This window comes from Phyllostomus hastatus, unplaced genomic scaffold (genome assembly GCF_019186645.2).
Source record: "Phyllostomus hastatus isolate PE091 unplaced genomic scaffold, TTU_PhHast_1.1 phas_scaffold_385, whole genome shotgun sequence".
Lineage (NCBI taxonomy): Eukaryota > Metazoa > Chordata > Mammalia > Chiroptera > Phyllostomidae > Phyllostomus > Phyllostomus hastatus.
Window position 1 is genome coordinate 6474904 of NW_025334026.1, and position 22779 is coordinate 6497682.

Genomic DNA, 22779 nt, shown 5'->3' on the forward strand with positions numbered 1-22779 from the left:
CTCAGTGAATACACTAAAAACCACTGAATTGAACCCTTTAAATGGGTGAGTTATGTGATAGGTCAATTATGCCTCAATAAAGCTGTTAGCAACAAAACAAGGAAAAAAGTGACCTGTGTGAACATCGAGCACAGAACAGTCCCTGACTTCTTATGGAAAGAGTAACTGATTGTCTCAGATTCCTCCTTGGACAGCAGGAACATTCCAGGAGACTTGAGAAGAGAGCATACACGGAAGCAGCGGCACGGGTAGCACAGAGAAGTTCACCACAGTGTTGTTGGAGGCAACCTGAACGCTCATCAACAGGGGCCTGGCTGCAGCATGAAAACTCCATGGTCTAAAACATGAAGCAAGCCCTTGTCAGGGCATGAGAAAGGGCAAGAAGGCTATGAGCCTTAGTGTTCAAGATTCAGTGACTTCTGGAGAGGGGTGCTTTCATGTTTTGCTCTATAAATTCTAGACTTTTTATGACAACCATATATTAAGTATTAATATAAATATTAATTAAGTAAAATTTTTAACAGAAAAAAATGTAGAAACAGAAGACTTCAACTTCTTTTTAACTCTCCCAAAGGCGGGGCACACAGGCATGAACACCTGCCCAATGACATGAATCCTGTTTATATTTACCTAGGGTTGATATCAGGGTTGCCATTAATCTCTCCCTCAAAATTATGTAACATTTCAGGGTAAAGGGTCCCTGGGCCAGGGAAATCATTTTTTTATTTTATAATGAGCTTGGCTCAATTGTTTTCAACACAGACAAACCACTGTTAGATCTTGTTGGTCATCTCTCTCTACAGCCAATTTAAACTTAAATTTTTTTTATTGATTGATTTGAGAGAGAGAGAGAGAAACAGGGATTTCTTTTTTTTCCCACTTATTTATGCATTCATTGGTTGATTCTTGTCTGTGTCCTGACTGGGGATCAAACAAGTGACCCTGGTGTATCAGGATGGCATTATAACAAACTGAGCAACCAGGCCAGGGCCTAACCTGAAATTTTTAATGAAATTAAAATTCACTTTCTCGGTCACACTAGCCACATTTCAAGTGCTCAAGAGCCATTTAGTTAATGGCTATTGCATTTTACAGCCCAGTTCCAGAACATTTTCATCACTGTAGAAAATTCTCTTGAACGGGGCTGCTCTTTGTGACGCATACTTCACTGACACTGATAATCAGGTGCATCTACGTCTCCTGTAAAATATTTCCTGTAAGGAAGAAGGTTATGATGTGTGGAGCTCTACAGATTTCTCTTTGGGGATGTAAAAAGAAATGGGGCTAACAGCAGTTCTGGGACTTGGTACCACTTTGATTTCACCAGCTGTGTGACCTTGGGTGAGACACTGAATTTTTCTCCTCGCATAGTGAGCATTTCAGTGCCCACCTGACAATTCCTCTCAGTAATTTTGAGAAAACTATCAGAAATGTAAAAAGTACTTTTTCAGAATTAAATGCAATACACAAATTCAATATTTCTGTTTAGCTACTCAGGAAATTGGAAGTTCAATGACATATCATTCTGATACCGATAACTTTCAGAAAGATATTTTTATAACTATTAAATTGGGCAATTCTCACCTAGGAGCAATTCTGTCCCCCGGGACACATTAGGCAGTGTCTGGAGACACTGTGGTTGTCACAGCTGTGGAAATGCTACTGGCATCGAGTGGGCGGAGACCATGGAGGCTGCCTGCACCCTGCAGCATGCAGGGCAGGTGCCCAGGGTAAAGGATTATTGGGCCTGAGTTACTGACAGTGCTCAGGTAAAGAAACCCTGATCTAAAAGGCAGATGGTCACTTTTCATAGTTGTGCTCTTTTTTGCTGAAAAAAAAGTGGAATCAAAAAATGAAAGCTCACAAAAAATCATTTTTTAGAAGGTAAAAGAAACCCTTTTGGAGCTACTATAAGGATGAGATTAATACCACTGTAAGGAAGGGGGTGTTAACCTGGGATTAGTAGACTGTTAAGGGATTGCAGGAAACGTGTATGTATGTATACAAATGTGATGTGCACACACAGTCATATGTGCATATGTGTGCATCAGGCATGTCTGTGTGTGTAATCTGCAGATTATGCAGAAGAGCCATAGCTTTTATCCATGTGGCCTAGAACCCCCAAATGTTAGGTCTTCGCTGAAACTTTTCTATGGGGGAACTCAGTATTTTGTTGCCGGTCAATAAGAAAGGTAGCCGGGGCTAGGAAAAGGACAATGGCTGAGGACAATGGCTGAAAGTGACCCAGCACATCTCCTGCATGTTCTAGCAGGGTGTGGATGGACATTAGCCTTGCAGATGAGGTCACTGCAAATCCTGTTCCTTTCACTGGTGCTTGTGTCAACACTGTGTTTGGCTCTCACTGAAGACATTCAGGAAACTGATGTCTACATTAGACTTGAGGGGCCAAATACAGAATTATGTTCAATACTTACAGTACCAGAGAGCAAGTCTATGATATAACTGTAAAAGTAGATGAGTCCAGAACTACTTATTGGATATACTTTGCATTGAATATCTGTAAACAAACAAACAAACAAGAAAAGATCAGTGGAAATAGTTTCACAGTCTCTCTAACTTGCCTAGCACACTTTGCGTAGACATGCACATACGTATTTGCATACACCTTAAATGTCATACATACTGGTGTATCTGTGTAGGGATGTGTTTGTATGTTTGTGATTTTCTATTTGCAAACTGAACTCCAAAGCACCAAGTACAGTAGCATTTCCCCTTTCATCATTCTCCCTGAGCATCTGAAGGTGTATGCTTTTCCTAGACATTTTGCATCTGGGTCCACTTACAGTAGTATTTTCTGCTTGTATTGGTATTTTATGTTTTGGGGTTCATGTTTATACAGGTTTTAGAATATGTGATTGGTACAATCATTATTTCATTTTAAGCACATCCAATTTTAAAATATCTCTATGTGTGTGTAAATAAACATGCAGTTTCATTTGAAAAAATATATATTTACATATATGTAATTAACTAAAAAATTATTTGACTAACAATTTTAGCGACACTACCTTATCTTTGAATAAGTTCACTTCTTCTGTATCAGTCAGCTATCGCCATGTAACAACCTCAAAGCCTCAGTGACTTCATGTACCAACCATTTATTTTCTTATTCACAGATCTGCAGTTAGGGTTAATTCAGCTGATTTAGGCTGAGCCAAGATAGACTCCAGACTTCCACTTGGGCTCAGGTCTGCTCCCATGACTCCATTCCAGGGCCCAAGATGAAGAGGAAATGGCTCACCCGGGGGATGCTCTGCTCATGGTTTGTCTCATAAGGCAAGCCACACAAAGCCATTTCAAGCTAACACTCCACTAGACAAAACAAGCCACGTGGCCCAATGCAGTATCAGCAGAGCAGGAAGTATTCTCTGCCCACAGTGAGAGGCCCTGCAAAGTCACAATTACAGGGGAGCAACAAATCGGGGAAAATAATCCAATCTATCACCCTTTTCGGGGTCTTAGTTTTCCCCTTTGTTAAAATAAGAGAGTTGAACCAGTTTCTTTAAGGCCAAATCCAGCTATGCCATTTTATAATTCTGACATGCATATGTTCATTTATTCCTTCCACAAATACTACTTAATCACTTAGATGTTGGAGATAAAATGATGAGTAAGAAGCAGTTCCTGCCTTTGAAAAGCTCACCATCAAGGGGTGAAGAAAGACTAGTGGCAGTTAGGTTTACCTAAGTATTCAAATGGTTGCATGAACATGGTATTATATGGAGAGGAGGGAGTCAGTCATTCTATTTGGAGAGGAGTCAGGAAGATGAAATGAGACGCCTGCCCCTCTGCTCCTCACTCACTGTCCTCCAGACTAGAGGTTGGCCAACTATGGCCCAGATCTGGCCAGCTGCCTGTTTTTGTTAATACAGAGTTATAGAAACACATCCATGCCCATTCATGACATTTGTCTGTGGCCACTTTTGCACCACAATGGTGACATTGAAAAGTGGCAACAGAGACTGTATGACCTGCAAAGCCCAAAACATTGACTAGCTGGCCCTTTATAGGAAAAGCCATGCCAGGCTTTTCATTTCTCTAATATGCTGAGTTATTTCCCAGCTCTGGACCTTCGTGGATGCTGTTCTTCTGCATGAAGATGCTTCCCCGAGTTCTTCAACAGCTGCCCTCTCCTCACCCTCCTGGTTTTGGCTTAAATGTCCCTGCCTTCAGAAAGGGTTTTGAGGACCCCTCAGCCACTAGGGTTTCCAACTTCTCAGGACTTTATCTGTTCTTTTTCCCCATTGCCCAGTTTATGCCTTCTATACTTCGTGTGGTTAGTTCCTTAAAGCCCACCTTCTGCTAGAATGTATTAGCACTATGGATAAAGGTGGGGTGTTCCCTGTTGTAGCCTCAGTGTTGGACTCAAGGCCCAGCACACAGTAGGTGCTCAATAAACACTTGATAAAGGAATGAAGAAGGGAAGGAAGGTAAGAAAAGGAAGAGAGAGGCTTCTGATCCTTTTCTTAAGGGACAGCGCTTACTAGGTAAGTTTTTTTTTTTAAAGTATATGTGTGGAGAGAGAGGGTACAGTCAGAGGAAATGATGAGGAAGAAGGGATGCACGCCGACCACACTTAGCTCAACTGTGTTTTCCACAGGAGGGTGGCTCTCCTGCAACCACGGCTCTGCCTATGGCAGGAGGGAGAAATGGCCAGGTGGCCAGGTTGAGTGGTTAAGTGCCCAGGCTCCAGATTCACATGAGAGGCAGAATGGCATTCAGCGCTTTAGAAAGTGCTTTAAAAAGCAGCTGCCATTTATTGAGTGCTCCCCATGTGCTGAGCATTGTACTATTTAGTTCTCATTTCAAAATTGTGAGTATTATTTTCTGTGTTAAATAATATAGAACTTATATTATTGTTTTCAATTATTTATAATTTAAATAAGCATTATTTTTAATGAGTTAAGTATTATATAATGAGATGTTATTTGAATAATGCCATTAGCCATCTCTTTACTTAAATTATCACCTCCATTCTATGCACAAGGAAACTGAGGCTCAGAAAGTCTAATCAACTAGCAAAGCTGGGCCTTGAAACTGAATCCAGGGTTTCCACATAGCAGCAGGTAATGTGTGTCTGTAAAACAGACTCATTGGAGAATGAGAATGTAGCATCTGGCATACAGTGGGCTCTCAATAGGAATGCCAAAGCCCTGAGTGAAGTCAGGTTTTCCACAGTTTACTTAGTTTACTTTGAAGTACAGCAGGATTAAGATAGAAACAAATGTGATAAGGAGGAATGTTTAGGGCCACAGAAGCAATTCTAGAGGAGGGTTCTTCTAGGGAGAGGAATTATGTGATAAGAGAAGCATGAGGCTGCCACTTCTAGCCCCAGCACAGAACCTGGTACTAAAGGGTAATCAAATGTCTGTATACTGACTGGGAACTCTTGCCATTTGAATAAACAAAATGCCCAGAAAGTGTGACTTATGTTAAGAAGTCAGTAAGAAAACACAAATCCAGCCCTTGCTGTCAGCACAATTGATGTTTAATAAATGGTAGCCCTGAGCATCACCATTATCGGAGATGAGAGTCTTGAAAAGAAAACACTGAAGTAGATTGTATTATGTTTGCTAATTATTCCACTTTCCAACCCTGTGGCCCTCCTCTCAAATGTATTGCTGAACTCAGGAGTGGCCAAGTGGCTTGCTTTGGCTAATGACGTGTGTCAGCTTCAGGCAGAAGCCATAGGAGCCAGCACATTTGTCATGGTTCTTTTTCCTTTGGACATAGTGCTGTCAGTGGTCCAGAAAGAGGTTGTGCCATCAGCTTGGGCGCCAGTGTGAAGACAACAGAAAAAAGCCACTAACAAACAGTGATGGACATGTACTGTGAGCAAAAAAGAAACCTTTGTGGTTATTAGGTGATGAGAGTCATGGGGTCAATTGTTTCTGTGGCAGGACCCAGTCCATCTTGACTAATACAGTCACCCAAGACTAAGAATATAAAGATTCCTACAGAAGGAAGCATTGTAACCAGGTAACACTCATAAGGCCTTAGACTCACCCACGTCTTTGGATGGAATAAGCACAAAGCTGCTGTTGGTGATCTTGTATTTGGTGAGCAAGATAGGCAGCAAAACTAGCATAAAGATGATCAGAAATATCACCAAATTCAGCAACACCAGAAATCGCAAGAAGGAGAAGTAGGACTGAATCCCAGTGCCAAATCTCCCTGGAGAAAAAGAAATCCAAACATCACTGACCAGGAGTATTGACCCACTACCCACTCCAGATTTATTCAACTACGTGGGGCTGAAGTTGGAGGAATCCTGGTGGAAGGGAAGGAGAAAAACACATTTCTTTTTTTTTTTTTTTTTTACTGTTGGCTTAAGGCTCTACTTCTACAGGTTTAAACTTTGACTTCTAAATATACATTCAATCTTAAATTAACCATTTGAGAATGGTGTGCATAAGGATTCAATAGTTATCTTTGCTCATGTGAAAATTTAATTCATTTGAGTGCCATTTATTGAAAGACCATCCTTTCCCCTATGAATTACAATAGTGCTTAGGTATTGACCATAATGTATGAAGCTGTTTCTGAATTTTCTATTCTCTTCTATTGTTCTATATCTCTATCCTTGCACCAATACCAGGCTGTCTAATATGTAGACATATAATAACACTTGACATATAGTGCTATAAGTCTTTCAAGCTTTGTTCTTCCTCAAGAGGTATGCTTCATCCCCTCATTACTATATAAACTTTAGAATAAGTATATTAATTTTCACACAGATACACACATACACAAAATCTGCTGAGATTATGATTGGGATTGCATGGAATATATATGAGCCAATTTGAGGACAGGTGGCATTTTTATACTGAATCTTCTCATCCATGACCATGATATATTTAGATTCTTTAATTTCAATATTGTATATTTTATGTACAGAGTGATTCATATCTTTCTTTATATATTCTGTATTCTTAGTATTGCATTTTTTCTGATGCTATTGTGAATTGTATCATTTTAAAATATTCCTTTTTTAAGTGTTTGTCATTGGTATATAGAAATGCTACTGGTTTTATATAGATATTGTATTTAGCAACTTTACCTTAAAGAAAAGACATTTTATTTCTTCCTTTCCACCCACTATGCCTTTCCCCCCATTACTGTACATTGGCTAGAACTTCCAGGATGATGTAGATTAGAATCAATGCTAGCTAGTACCCTTTTTCTCATTCTCAATCTTGGGGAAATCTTTCCATATTTCACCATTAAATATGAGCTTGCTGCAGAATTTTTATAGATATATTTACTAGATTAAGAAAGTTCCCATCTATTTTTTTATTCGCTAAGAATGGGAATTGAATTTTATCAATTATATGCTGTTGTTGGGGTAAGCATATACTTTAAATCTTATTTTGTTAAGGATTACATTCATTGATTTTTCAAAAAGAAAACAAACTGTCCACCACATAATAATGAAATTATTAAAGACAGTCAGAAAGCACTTCAAGTGAGGGTGTCTGCTTGTTCTCTGGGGAAGCAAAGAACGTCTTCTGCCACTGAAGATATCAGAGACCCACATGCTTTGCTTCTCTCCAATCCCAGCAGCCCTGCCAGAGCAAGCAGCTTGACTATCACACCTTCACTTCCTCCCACATGAGCACCTAGCCAGCCAGGAAATCACAGAGGTGGACTCACTGAAGAGAAAATCAAGGTTCTAGCTCCCCAGGGAGAAACTACACTCCAATACACAAGCCACTTTCTGAATGAAAATCTCCAGAAAGGCCACCACTCAACAAGAGAGGCATGGTGGACAACACCTTTGCCTCTGGAGTTTGACTGCTTGTGTTCAGATTCTGGGTTTGCTCTGTCCTAGCCAGTGAATTTGCACAAATATTTTAACTTCTTTGAGCCACGCAAGTGATACGTACCTGTGTGGAAGGATCTTGTGAGGACCAGCAGAGATAACATGAGTAAAATTTTTAATACAAGGCCTGGTTCATAGTGAAGGCTCAATAAAGGTTAGCTTTTACTATTAAATTCTACTCCAAACATGATGTTCGCTTAACTTTCAAAAGTGGATGGTTGAAGTTGTAAGTTTCTAATGAAACTTTTTAGAAGCTGTTTACATTCTCTCAATAAAACAAAAACCAAAAAAGGTAATTCACTGAAGGGATTACCAATGGTATTTTATAGGTTTTATAATAGCAATAATGGGGACAATAATTTCTTCCATTTATCCTGCAGCGTTTCTTACAAACTTTACAAAATTTCCATTCTAACAATTTTAAGGAGACTCCTGTAAATCATTTTGCTTTATGGTAGAAACTATGTCATCCTAAAAGGTATTTTTCCCCCTCACTTTGTTGTATCACCCAAATGTTGAAATGGTTTTTTCTAATTTTATACTTCGACAGAACTTCCAATTTTTGTATACTTGCTATAGAATGAATTGTGCTTCCCTCAAATTCATATGTTGGAGCCCTAAGCCCCAAAGTGATGGTATTCGGAGGTGGGGCTGGTGGGAGGTGATGAGGTTTAGATGAGGTCATGAGGGTGGGGTCCTCATGATGGGATTAATGCCCTAGTAGGAAGAAGCACCAGGGCAAACCTTCTCTCTCTCCGACTCGCTCTCTCCTGGAGTGTGCACAAAAAGAGGTCATGTGAGGACATAGTGACAAAGTGGCCTGATCTTGAACTTGCAGTCTCCAGAGCTCTAATAAAATGAATGTCTGTAGTCTAAGCTCCCCAGTCTATGGTACTTCGTCATGGCAACCTGAGCTGCCTAGTGCAGTACCGCATCCCACTGTCACCATTATGGGAAAGTAGAAATTCTTGGTATCTTCAAAGCCATGGGCACCTGTGGCAGTATGAACCTCACCTTAGAACAACGTTTTAAGAGCACAAAATATAAACAAAACCAAATTAGTGACAGCATAACACAAGAGCATCTTCATTAGCACTTTAAATAACAAGATCTAGTAGCAGATATGACAACTGCTATGATTTCAAAGTGGTGAAGAGCATAAATGGTTTTCCAAGATAACTACAACCAGAAAGAATAGAAGTATATCTGTGATTTTCCTGGTGACAAAGACACAGTCAGGTTCTGCTAATCCCAAGTGTGTGGTTACTTATATTTGTGGCAGGAAATGCTAGATTCCAGCTAAAAGTTAGTGTAAACAAAGCTGTACTTGTCCCTCAGGCACTGTTGTGGAGGAGCACGTTCAGAGAGTGGGGTGCGCTACCTTCTATACTGCGAATGTCCTCCCGCCACAGCTCCAGGTGGGTCGTCATCTCACGAGCTTTCTCTAGGAACCTCTTCCAAGACTTGCTGCTATACCGTTTCCACTGGTCCCACTCAGACAGATACTTCATTTGGGTCTCCTGAATCTCCCTGCATTAAAAAATAAGCATGATTATGACTATGGCACCACTGCCAAGCCTTAGCAGCAAATAAAACCCTAGCAGAGAGGCTATGGAAACCCTGGAGACCTCATATGCCGCTGATGGGAATGTAAAAATAGTGTGGCCACTAGGGAAATTAGAGAGGCCAATCTTCAAAAAGTTAAACCTAGAACTGACATATGGGCCAGTGATTCCACTCCTAGGTAGATACCCCAAAAGAATGGAAAGCAGAGTCTCAAACGCAAACTTGTACCAGAATGTTCATAGCAGCACTATTCGTAATAGTCAAAAGGTGAAAACAAACCAAATGTCTATCAATGGATGAAGAGATAAACAAAATGAGCTATATCCAAACAATGGAATATTACTCAGGCATAAAAAAGAATGAAGTGCTGATGCGTGCTACAACATGGATGAATCCCAAAAACGTTATATTCTGGACTGGCCTTGTGATCTGCTCAGACCACAGAATGCAGCAGAAGTGATGCTGTGCCGGTGCTAAGCCCAGACTACAAGAAGAATTGCAGGATTCTGCTCCTCCTGGGCATCAGCTGCTGCCATACATATGAGCCTGAGCTAACCTGCTGGACAGTGAGACCATCCCAGACCAGGCTACGGCCAGCTGACCCTGAGCTAGATGAGCAGAGCCACCTCTCTGACCACACCTGGCAATAGATTGTGAGCCCAACTGCAACTAGAAGAATTGCCCAGTGCTGACTTGTAGACTCATGAAATTGTTTTAAACTACTAAGTTGTGGGTGACTCATTACACAGCACAGATAGCTGGTTCATACTCCATACACTTTCTCTTTCCATCTGCTTTCTCTGTCCAGATGCAGACAACAGCAAAGCTTTGGGAGGGTTGCAGTGCAGCCCTAAGATGGAAAGAACCTGGTTTCTAAATGACTGCAAAGTTATCTATTGACCTGACCCAGGACTTTCATGTGAGCACGAAATAAACTTCTAATAATTGAGCTTTTACATGTTTGGGTATCTTTGTCAAAGCAACTTAGCTTACCCTAGGTAATAAAGTTTTGATTATGTGAGCTCTTCAGAAAATGCATTCCATGCATAAAACACACTCCAAAACCTACATCAAATGCTTTCCAGATGGCTACTGAACAAACCTTAGTCTCCGCTTCTCAGAGATATTCAGTGCATACTTTCGAATGGATTGGCTATCAAGGTTTTCAGTGATTCCTTCCTCCAGCTGGCAGGTATAAGAGTCTGTTGGTTTCAGCAAAGTGCCACTGGGCTTGTCTCGAGAAAGGATGTTTGTCCTCTTACGTGCAATGGACCGGTAGCTTGGCAATTCTTGGAGGAAATTCACAGGTGGGGAAGAAAAGCAACTGGAGTCCAAAGAGAGGTTCTCTGGGTAGAAAAGAAGAAAAGCATCATTCACCCCAGTGAGACAACAACTTTTGGGGGGAGCCAACAAACAAAAGTAGTAGAGGAGACTCGGACCTCAAGATCACAACTAAACCTTGCAGACAGCCGCTAGCCTGGGCCACTGACAAAAGCATTTGTATCTTAATTACCTTATCCACCAGGATGGTGCTCAGGACAATGAAATTATCTGCAAATGGGTTCACTTTCAACAGATGTGTTTGCAAATATGCTTTAAGTTATATGATATCTGAGTGCTAGCGTTCAGCTGCAGCCACTAGCTAAATGTGTGACCCCAGGGAGTTATCTAAACTCCATTCTTTGTTTGTCAAATGGGGCTAGTAGTATTTGCCCCAGCTACTCTCATACAGTGCAGGGTAAAATGATATATGGAATAAAACATCAAAAAGCATAAGTGCTACACACAGTAATAACAGTGATAACATTTATGGAACAATTCCTAGGCACCAGGCACTGTGGTGAGAGTTCACTCAGTGGGATCTGGACTGGCCCTGTGACCTGCTTGAACCCACAGAGTACAGTGGAAATGATGCTGTGCCAGTTCTAAGCTTGTGGGTTTCTGCTGCTCTCTGTACCCCTGCTGTTGCCGTGTGAACAAGCTGAGCTGACCTGCTAGAGGATGAGACCCTGTGGAACATGGATGATGGCCTCGTTGAGACCATCCCAGACCAGCCTACAGCCAGTCGATGCCCAGTTAACCACAGACACTGGGAAATTATTATTATTAATAATCAGGGTCTATTATTATCCCCATTTTACAGGTGAGAAAATAAAGTCATTAATGGGTTCCTCAGCCCCTGCCCAGACTCTCAAAGTCCTGCATGATCTGGCTCCTGCCTGCCTCTCCAGTTCCTTAGGTTCTCTGTCCTGCACACAGATTTTAGGGTCTTTCCAATACTAAAATGTGTTCCCACCTCCTCAGAGCCTTTGCATATGCTGTTCTCTCTGCCTGGAATGAACTTTACCCTCTTAGCCCCTACTCACATGTCACTTCCTCAGGAAATTGTCCCTACCTCAATGCACTATTACAATTGTCTTGTTACACATTTTCCCACACCATGAGTCCTTTATGGTATCTATCTCATCTGTGAATACATATTTATCTGGGTGACTGTGTGAGCATACATCTGTCTACCTTAGTGACGCAGGACCTACCACAATCCTTGGCTCAGAGCAGGAGTTCATGAATACCTATTGGGTGGATGGATGAATGGATGAATGGATGGCATTCCTAATCTGCCTGAGTTTAGAGACCCTGTGAGCAGGGGTGCTGGAAACAGAACCAGGTCTGCCTGGCTCAAAAATCTGTAATTGCTCTAGTACATCAGGCCACAGCTGGAGGCCAAGCTTTGCTGTGCCTTGTGCTATGGTCTAAGGGAAGTCTTTCGGTTGAAGGGGGTGGGACACCACCTTCAAGATGGGTTGTATGCCTGATCCAATTTTAGCTGTGGGAAGATCACTCTGAGTGAAGACAAACTGGACACAAGGAGAGAAAATAGGAGGCAATTAACCTTATAGGCAACAAAACTTCTATGGCTCAATGTTAGATGCTAAATTGCTTGGGTTTGAATCTTGGCTCTGTCAGTTATAGCTGTGTGTTTTTGGGAAAGTTATTTAATCTCTCTGAGCTTCAGTTTCCTCAACTCTAATATCTATTCAACAAATACATTGACCATATGTCAGATCTGGAGCTAGACCTACCACACAGAACAAAGCAAATGCCCTACTCATGTGGCAGTTACATTCTGAGGTGAGGGCAGAGGAAATCAGACAATAAATAGGCAATAAATATTATGCCAAGAGGTGATAAGTGAAAAAAAAAATCCAGAGTGGGGTAAGGGGACAGAGGCGATGGGCAAGGCGCACTGTTTTCAATAAGATGGGGTCAGGTATGTCTATTAAGGTGGTATTTAGGCTGAAGCTAAATGGAGGGAGGGAGTGATCTCTGTGGACATTTGGGAAGTGCGTCCTGGAAGAGGAAAACAGTAAGTGCAAAGGCCCTGGGGCAGGAATGTGCATGACATGTTTGAAGAGGAGCATGGAGGCCTGTGTGGCTGGAGAAAAGTAAATGAACAGAAATCTGTTTTATTGGTGGCCCCTGATGAGCCACACCAGCCCTTCATTGCCCCCTCCTCTCGAATCTGGACTGGATCTGTGACTTACACGACAGAAGTAACACTCTGCCAGTTGTAGACCCAAACCTTACAAGAGCTTGAAGGTTCCAATTCTGCCCTCTTGTGAGGCTAGGGCCGCCATGTAAGAAGTCAGGCTTCTACACGGAGAGGAAGAGTCCCCGACCTCCAAGGAGGAGAACCAAAGTCTCAGGCTTGTGACCCTGGTGGGCCATTATGGCCAGTCCCTTGTTCTTCAGGTCATCCTTGCCAAGCCCCTCCACGGGTGTGAGGAGGCCATCTGGACACTCCAGCCCCAGCAGACGTGACATCTCCTCCATGCTCTGCTGATTTCCTGATACCCAGAATCAGCAGAAACAATAAAATGGCTTTAGCCATTATGTTTGGAGTAGTTTGTTAAGCAACAATAGTTAGCTGGGTCAGGGAGAATAGAAAAGGGGATGTCAGAGAGGTGGCGGGGCTAGACCGAGTCAGATGTGGGCAGTGCTGCCACTCTTGGATGTGGCTGATGGGAAGCCAGTGAGGACTCTGGGCAGAAGCATGTCATTATCTGACTGTTTTAAAGGGTCGCTCTGGAGGCTGCAAGGCTCAGAAGAGGACCCACCATGGGGTCCCACTTGGAGATTAAATGTGATCATATTTGAGGGGGAACCCCCCCAAAACAGAATTTACTTATACAAAATTGTGTATTTATTCTTACATATGTAAACTTCAGTCGCCTTCAAAGTACTCTCCATTTGATGCAATACACCTATCAAGATGTTTTTTCCACAGCTCAGAACAGTTTTGGAACTTGTCAGTTTTGATGCCTCTTAGTGCTTCTGCCATATTTTTGTTTCACCTCTTCCACAGCAAACTGTTTCCCTTTGAGGACTTTTCTCAATCAGGGAAACAAACAAACAAAAAGGTCGCTCGGGGTGAGTGGGTGAGATCAGGTGAACAGGGAGGGTGGGGCACAGGGATCATGCCATTTTTTGGTCAAAAACTGCTGAACACTCAGCAGGGTGTGGGCAGGAGCACTCCTAAATTGTCCATCACGAAATGGGCAAATGAGTTGAAAGAGTCTTCAAAAAAATTCGCTGAAGCCCAACACAGCCTCTCAGAAAAACGCCAACTGGTACACTGATACAGATGGGTTCCTAGAATACTCACCCAGCAGGGGAAGCCTGTACTACAAGGGACCCACCCTCCAGAAGATAATTCCGGTTTTGGGGGGTCCCCCTTCATAGACAGAAACGCTCAGTCCAGTGCCCAGCATGCAGTGGACTCCATAAATGTACACATAGCTAATAGAACAAGAAGGTGCTCCTGAGCAGGACAGAGGGAGTGCTGGGGAGGAGGGAACCAGCCATGGCCTCACTCTGAGTTGGAGTCTGATGGTGCACAGCTATAGTCTTCCCCTCTTCCCCTTTCTGATGGGCTTGTACAGACACAATGGAACAGCTGTCTGCTGCAGATGACACACAGCCGTGCTTCTGGAGCCTGGCCAGTAGCCAAGTGCAAGCCTGTCAGTCTTCCTCAGCCTCCCATTGCCTTGCCCCAGCACACCCTGAGGATATGACACACTTCTCATTAGTAATGGTGGCTCCCTAAAGCAAACCAGGGGAGTGTCAGGCGGGGACCTGGAGGCTAGAGAGTCCAAGTCCAGGCGGGAGGCCACTCCTCCCTCTGGACAGCAACAAAGAGCTGTTATTAGCCATGAACAAAGGTCTTTAAAATGGAGCAGCACTGACCTATTGAATATTCAAGAGCGGTGGGGTCAGGGAAGGAGCTGGAGCCTGGGCTGGCCTGTCACCCACTAGCCAGGCCACCCCAGGCCAGACAATGACCGTCTCTGAGTTGTATGTTTCTCATCTCTGGAACTGAGGATGCGACACCTCAGACCGCATCAGTGTGATCATGAGAACAGAGTTACTGGCTAGGATTTTTTGTGCACTTATATGTAATAGACTATTTGAGGTACTCAATATATATTACCACACTTAATACTCTCAACTACCCTTTGAATAGAATTACCCCATTTTGCAGATGAAGAAACTGAGGCTCAGAGAGGTTAAATGCCTTTCCCACTCACACAGCCATGAAGTTTTGGACCCAGGACCCTAGCACAGGTTTGTCAGGTGCCAAAGATGTGGTCTTCACCATGAAACACTTAATTCAATGGGACATGGATTTGAAAGCATTTCAGAAACACTAGAATGCCACACCAATTAAAGTACTGATTAGATTGTTCTTGCATACATTCCACAGGAAAGATACATCCTATTCACATTGTACAACAAAGTCCCTGCTGGGAAAACTGTATTTTCAAAATGGCCATCATTGAAGAGGAATGACTTTTCCTTTCAGATATTTTGGGAAGTTCTACATCTTCAAATAAAAAAAAATCACACCATACGTTTGAACACAGGCATCATTATTTTTATAACTATGATCCACCTCCTTTCGTTTTCATATAGGACTACACACTCTTCAAAGCATGACAGCATTGGGTTTCTCACATCAATCTGCAGAGGCAGACAGCCAAGTGCCCTGGCTTTGCAACAGGGAGGCTGAGGCCCAGAGAGATGGCAGCTTGCCCAAGGCTTTGATGTCAAGCAGACTCCTGGTTCCTCCGCTTTTTACAGAAGCAGGTCACGTCACCTCTCCAAGCCTCGGTTTCTCATCCCCAGAGATAAGAATGTTTCATTATAGTTATTGTCAGGTGTTCTCCTGAGCTGGTCCAGCTGGAAGTGTCATCAGCATGGCCACTTAAGTCTGGTGATCAGTGTGTGGGCTATTTGTCAACCATTTGCATGGCAGGTGGGAACACAGTTCAGATATTGAGGCACCTCCATCTAGGAATACCTAGAATCTGTTTGCCATTAGAGCCAGATTTCAGCAATTAGATTATCATTTAGGTGGGCAGGTGACTGGGTAATTACAGGAGCGGTGGGGACTGGGGCAGGTATGAGTACTTTTGCTGTTGAATTGTATTCTTCCAGGTTAAGGACAGAGCCTCTCTGAAGCTCAGAGCACAGTCTTGCTCAGAGAAGGGCCTCCATCTGAAGAATGAATGAATGAATGAATGAGCAGATGCAGGCACATCTGGAGAGCACCTTTAGGTCCCAACTTTCTTGGCAGCTCCTTCCTCAGGATACCAAATCCTACCAACGAGCACAAAGTCTCCCAGGATGTGGGCACAGGCCAACTGTGATTTGAATGGTACTAAAACCACCACTAGCCTCCCTCCAGTGTTTGCCAAGACCTGAGCCCAACCATATTTGGTGCTAGGTTCACTTCTGGGTTTTTATTCCCACTTGCAGAATCATGGAAACTCTGGATAAGATGGGGCCTCTGGGTCATCCAGTCCTGGCTTTTTGCCAGCTGCTGTGGGAATTAGCTCAGTTGCATGAAGCCCCTTTCTGCAAGGGACTCTGGGCTGGGCGCTGGGACTCTGGGGAGGATGAAGGTTTGCAGACTTGCTTCCTGCCTTGATGAGCTGTCACTGGCTCCTCCAACCAGCATGTATATGCTAGGTGCCCACCCCTTTGCCCATGCCCCTGTCATTATGCCATCCTCCTCCCTAATTGTTTGCTTGTGTGTTGTCTCTGACCCTCCATTGTTCTGTAACCTCCACAAGGGCAGGGATGCCCTCCCTCTTCTTTACCATGAATGAATGATTTTGGTGCTGGGGATACAGGCAACATTGGATCACCCACCAGACAGACCATCGTATGGGCTTAGCACACAAGCACGAGCAAGGGCACCAAAAAATGAGAAAAAGATTTAAGGAATTTAAGTATTTAACATTATTCTTTTCTATATGGATGATATATTTTTCACAATTAAAAATTTTAAAGGAAGGAAAAAAAAGCTGGCAAAAAATGAGATGTCAACTGTATATTACATTCTTCCTATTCCAGGTACTGTACACAAGCCATATTGTGCTATTATTGCTCAAGAAATAATCAATAGCATGTGCATATCCAGTTTCACATTACTACTAAGGGAATGTGGACATCAATTTCAGAACTTTTTAGACTTCTTTTTACTCATATTCTATGGCTTGACATGGTTTTTACTTTGGATGCTAACCAGAGGGGAGGTACCTGAGTAATTTGTGTGCAGAGCAACCAAAGAGCCTTTACCAGGGGTTCACAGTCCAGGAGATCTAGTTAAAGCCACTGACATCATCACCAAATGCTCACAAACCTCTGTGTCCAGAGACCCATCACTGCCCTTCCCCTGGAAAGGCCACCCACCAACCCATCCATTCATTCACTCACTCACATACTCGAAAGCATATGCTGAGCAACTGCTGTGTGCCAAGCACCATCCTAGGACTGGCACACAGCCCTGAATATGACTCACAGATTCCCCTGTCTTTTATGGGACTTACATTCTAGCTAGAGGAGGCAGACAGTAAACAAGCAAGAACAATATATTTCAGGTAGTTATAAGTATATGGGGAAAAATAAGGCCAGAATGGGTTTGAGCAGAGTGTGGAGAGAAAGAACCTAGATAGCTGAGAGAAGAACAATTGCAAAGGCCCTGAGCCCAAAACATGCCCAGCCAGTGTAAGGAACAGGAAGGGGGCCACTGCTCCTGGAGAAGAGTTGGCAGGGAGGGGAGTATTGGGACAGGAGGTCAAGGCCACCAGGGCCTATGGGCCAAAGTGAGGTCATGGCTTTTACTTGGGTAAGTGGAAACCATGAGGGGTTTTAAGCAGAGGAATGACACGATCTAACTCAGATTTAACAGGATCTCTCTGGCCAGTCCTGTGGCTATTTCTGTCCCCGAGTCACTTAGTTTGGCATGGCTATATCCCAAGCCAGGGCATCGTGCATCAGGCTGCACTGTCCTTCTGCAAACGTTCTGTGTGTGCACTGTCTAATATGGTAACTACTAGCCACACGTGGCTACTGAGCAACTGAAGTGTGGCTGGTGAGACTGAGAAAATGAATTTTAATTTTATCAGGCTTTATTAAATTTGTATCTCATGGCCACATGTGTGTTGAACAATGTAGAGAGGCCTCATTCACAAGAGCCCAGAGCCTAGTGTGAGAGGGGAAGAGCCAGGAGTCTTGGGAACCTCCCCTATCTGACCAACTTCAGAACTTCAGGGCTGGGAGGACCTGCATGAATCATGGCACCTGGCACCTGGGTGGGGCCTGGGGACTGGCTTGATCCAAGGCTATATTACACAGATGAGCAAACAGCCTACAGGAGCAGTGACTAACTGGGTAATCAGAGCCATGCCCATTACCCAGGTCTCCTGGTTTTCAAGCCAGTGGAGTATCCAGTGGACTGCCAGTGGAGCAGTTACTTTGATTCTGAGGAGATAATATCACACAGGGGTTAAGAGCATAGCCTCCAAAGCCCACTGCCTGGATTCAAATCCTACTTCCACTTGCCACCTATGTGAGCTGGCAAGCTTCTTAACCATTCTGTGCCTCCATTTCCCCACATGTTAGGTAGGGTGAGTAGTTCCCATCTCACACAGCCATCCTGAGGGTTAAACAGCTATGCTTAGAAAACAGGTCTGCAAATCTTTTTTGTAAAGGGCCAGATAGTAAATACTGCTTTCTGCACAGTCTTTGTTCCAACTACTCCATTCTGAGGTGGTAGCCCAAAGGCAACTATAACCCATAAATAAATGGGCATGACCGTGTTCTAATAAAACTTTATTTAAAAATATAGGTGGTGGCTTGGATTTGGCCTGTGAGTTGTACTTTGCAGACCTGTGGCTTAGAGCAGTGCCTGGAACACTGTGCTATACATGTGTAGTTACTTTCTGATGAACTGACTTAGTTATTGTGAGCCCTGAGAAAGCAGACACCTACTGAGAAGGACTCCTGGTGGCTAACTGGGCTCAAATTAAAAAAAAAAAAAAAAAAAAGGTTAGCAGCCATTTCTACACAGGGACTTCTCATGCAAACTGCCCTTCAGGGACAAGCCTGCACTAAACTGCCTGCATCTGCACTGACCTACCTGCCTGCCTGCACTGTGTTTCTGCCATCTAAGCCAGCCCTTATAAAGGAGTTCCTGGAATTCTATTTCAATGAATAAGACTGAGGCTTTCCCCATCCAATAGGAGTTGTGCAGCTTCAACCAACCAGAGAGGTTCTATTCTAACCAATCAGGATAATGCCTTTTGGATTAAACTGCAAGGATTTGGAGTCCTCATTTGCAAGAGGACAGACCAATCAGGGACCAGGAGTGGGGACTTCTGTTCATATAAGCCAGCTTCCCTCTGGCTCTGACAGTGCACTTTTCCTTTCCACTGCAGACTGAAGTGTGTGTTTCCCTGGCTGAGCTAAAACACTGAAGATTTCTCACTGGAGCAGAGCAGAGTGGAGCGGAGCGGACCACAGCACAGTGGAATAGGCCAATGAGATGCAAGGCAGATCAGCAAGGAGTGGAGAACAGAGCTGTCTAGCTGGAGAGGGGCCTGGCCCCCTCTGAGAGGGGACTGCCTCACAGCCATTCTGTTTCCCCAGCCAAGTTGTGCTATGTTACAGTTAAGCTGTTTTGCACGGAAAAAAGTTTCCTTCTTCACCGCATCCCAAATTGGGGATTCCTGTTGGTATTGAATTGGTGCCAATGACCATCAGTTGATATTATTTACTGATGAACTTAATGTACATGAAGACTTATATTTGCATTGGGGAATCTTCTTGCTATGGACCAAGCTACTCCTTATGTGGATTGTTCATCCTCCTTGGTCAGGACTTCTCTAAAAGAGATTCCAAAGTTCTTGGAAGTGACATTCATGACAACTAGTATTTACCATGTGCTATGGTTATGCCAAACTCTTTACATACTTACCTCCTGTGGCTCTCACAATGACTTCAAGTACCATCCTGATTTTGCAAAACGGAGAGTTCGGAGAAGACACAAACTTTGCCCAGGATGAGCTAAGATCCTAACGCTGAGGGCAAAGACTTACTTTGACCCACCTGGCAAATAGCATGGGGCCTGACACATGACAGGTGCTCAAATAAACATCTGTCAAATGAATACATGGACACACTGGCTCTGGATTCACAACATAATGCCCTTCTGTTTCAGGAGCTTGCCAATTAACTTCTCAGAGCCTCAGTTTCCACAAGGGTAAAATGGGCAAATAGTGCCTACTTCATTGAGTTACTGTACAGAATTCAAGGAAGTGACACATTTAAAACTGAAATCAAACAGCTGACTCAGGCCTCCCAGATTCCCAGAACTGTTTCCTGCTTGCTGACCTCATTCCATCTCCTCCTCTAACCTCCAGTTGGGAGCCTCCTCAAATACCCAAAGGTCATTCCCACCTCCAGCCCTTTGCTCCTCCTGGACCTCCCTCTGAACACTCTTTCTGCCTGCACTTCGCAGAGTCACCTGCACTGACTCCGTTACAGCCTCAGAAGACCTCTCCTCAGAGAGGCCTTCCCAGCCACCCACTTCAGCAGCTCCCCCTTCTCCCTCTCTATCCCATCACCTGTTTATTTTCTTTTCAGCAGTTCTGGTTAGCTGTAAGTACCCTGTTTTTGTCTTTTCCTGTTCATTTAGCGTCTCCCCTGCTTGACTAGAAGCTTCATGAAAATGTGTCCCCGGCCCGCCTCTGTCACCACCAGGCCCCACGCCTGGTGCATGGCTAAGGCTCAGGGACAGTTCCCTTCCTCCTCTTCCTGGTGGGTGGAGGGGAAGCCCCACAGAAAGTCTGGGTGGGTCCCACACCCAAACAATGCTCCTTTTAAAAGCAAACAGACTGCAAAAAAGTTAAAATACTGAAAAGTCATTTCCCCCTTTTATCACTCTAAATTCTTCACTTCCTAAAAGAAACAAAAATAATAAGAGCCATCCAGGGCCTCTGGCCCTAATGTGGCTTTGGTCACTGGGCAGAATTCAGACTCTTCCAGGGATAGCAGAAAAAAAGAGGGCAGATGGCTGGCTCTCCAGAGAACCATCCCAGCCTGACAATGGGCCTACGCAGTCTCCACTGTTCCAGACTTGCAGGTGATCCCTCCCTCCCGGCCCCTTTAAGGGTGATGAATGACCCGGATGAATGGGTTTAGCAGATAAGCAGGGAAAAAAATAAACACTGCAGGTTGAGTGGTTGCTTCAAGTTTAATACCTCTGTTGGACTAAAACAACCCAAAGAATAGTTGTTTAACTATATATCTAATAGAACATTTCCAGAAAATAGAGGCACACAGCACACGCAGTCATCAAATCTTATAAGGGCTAGAGAAGCCCCAATTATAATAATACTAACAGCTATTGTTCAGGTGCTCAGCACCTGCCTGGTGTGGTGCTAGATTTTTGACGTGCTACTTCCTTATATCCTCTTAGTGACCCTGGTCGGGGTGTGATTATCCTAACTTTACAGATAAGACAACTGAGGCTCCAAGAGGTAACAGGATTTGCTCAAGGTCATACAGCTGAAAACTGGCCAAGTCAGGATTCACACTTAGGCCAGGCGGCTCCATAAAAACTACCACCAGAGGTTCTCTTCATTTATCTTTAAAAAACAAAACCAAACCAAAAAATTTCCAGCTCCCCTCACAGGAGGAGTCTAACTGGGCTGTTCAGTTTTATCCCTTCACCCTTCTAGGTATCCCCTGCTTCAAGGGCCCAGACCAAGTCTCACCCTCTAGCAAGTGGGGTTAATCCAAATACAGTCACATCAGGGCCCTCTAGGTCCCCTCCTAAGAGCAGTGCCCCTTGAGGAGGAAAGAGAGGTCAGTGGCTTTAGCCATCACACAGTTCTTAATTCTGCCCTGCCACCACATCATGGTGATGGGATCATCATGGGTGAGTCACTTCGGTTCCCCCGCTAAACAGTGACATAATGGTCACAGTCGCTCCCCACAGAAGGGTCAGGAGTCTCTGAGTCTGGCCCTTCCTCAAAAAGTGAAACACAATTACCATATCATCAAACAACTCTACCCCTGGGTACATGCCCCAAACAACTGAAAATAGATGTTAAAACAGAAAACTTGCACATATATGTTCACAGCAGCGTTTTTCCTAATAGCCAAAGGTGGAAACAATCCAAATGTGCACCATGGGTAAATGGATAAACCAGGACATACCCACACAATGGAACAGTATTTAGTCATAAAGAAGAATGAAGTACGGACACATGCTACCATGTGGATGACCCTCAAAAACATTATTTATTTTATGTGGAAAAAACATCCATAAAAGGTCATATATTATATGATTTCATTTATGTGAAATGCCCAGAACAGGTAAATCTGTAGGGACAGGAAGCAGATTGGTGGTAGCCAGGGACTGGGGAGGGGAAACAGGGAGTGACTGTTTACAGGGCACAGGGTTTCCTTTGGGGGCAATGAAAATATTTCGAAACCAGATAGAGGTGACAGCTGCACAACACCGAGTGTACTAAATGCTGCTGAATTATACACTTTCAAATGGTTGATTCTGTCATGTGGATTATACCTCAATTAGAAAAACAGTCACTGCATGCATGCTAGTTGAAGATGATGTGGTATGAAGTACCTAGTGACCAGAATATCAAAAACGTTTGGCAAAGGGAAAAAGCCAAGAAGAGTTATTCCATTCCATAAAAAAAAAAAACATACCAGCCCTGGCTGGCGTAGCTCAGTGGATTGAGCGCGGACTGGGAACCAAAGTGTCCCAGGTTCGATTCCCAGCCAGGGTACATTCCTGGGTTGCAGGCCATAACCCCCAGCAACCGCACATTGATGTTTCTCTCTCTCTCTCTGTCTATCTCCCTCCCTTCCCTCTAAAAAATAAACAAATAAAATCTTAAAAAAAAATTGTTAAAAAAAAAATACCAGGCACTTTGGAGCTGAGGGGCCTAGGGGTGGGCAAAATGTCTCCTGGGGGCTGCTTGAGATATAGTGGG

At 43.7% G+C, this 22779-nt stretch overlaps 1 protein-coding gene across 3 annotated transcripts in view; it reads right to left on the reverse strand.

Moving 5' to 3' along the window:
- The window catches only part of TMC7 (transmembrane channel like 7), a 51999-nt gene that overhangs the window by 25496 nt on the left and 3724 nt on the right, over nucleotides 1-22779 (reverse strand). For all 3 annotated transcript variants that reach the window (XM_045819516.1, XM_045819518.1, XM_045819515.1), the window contains exons 2-5: nucleotides 10512-10755; nucleotides 9225-9373; nucleotides 6028-6195; nucleotides 2436-2518 (exon numbers count right to left, since the gene is read on the reverse strand). In XM_045819516.1, coding sequence (XP_045675472.1) covers nucleotides 2436-2518; nucleotides 6028-6195; nucleotides 9225-9373; nucleotides 10512-10755 — 644 coding nt within the window. The remainder of the gene's footprint in view (nucleotides 1-2435; nucleotides 2519-6027; nucleotides 6196-9224; nucleotides 9374-10511; nucleotides 10756-22779) is intronic.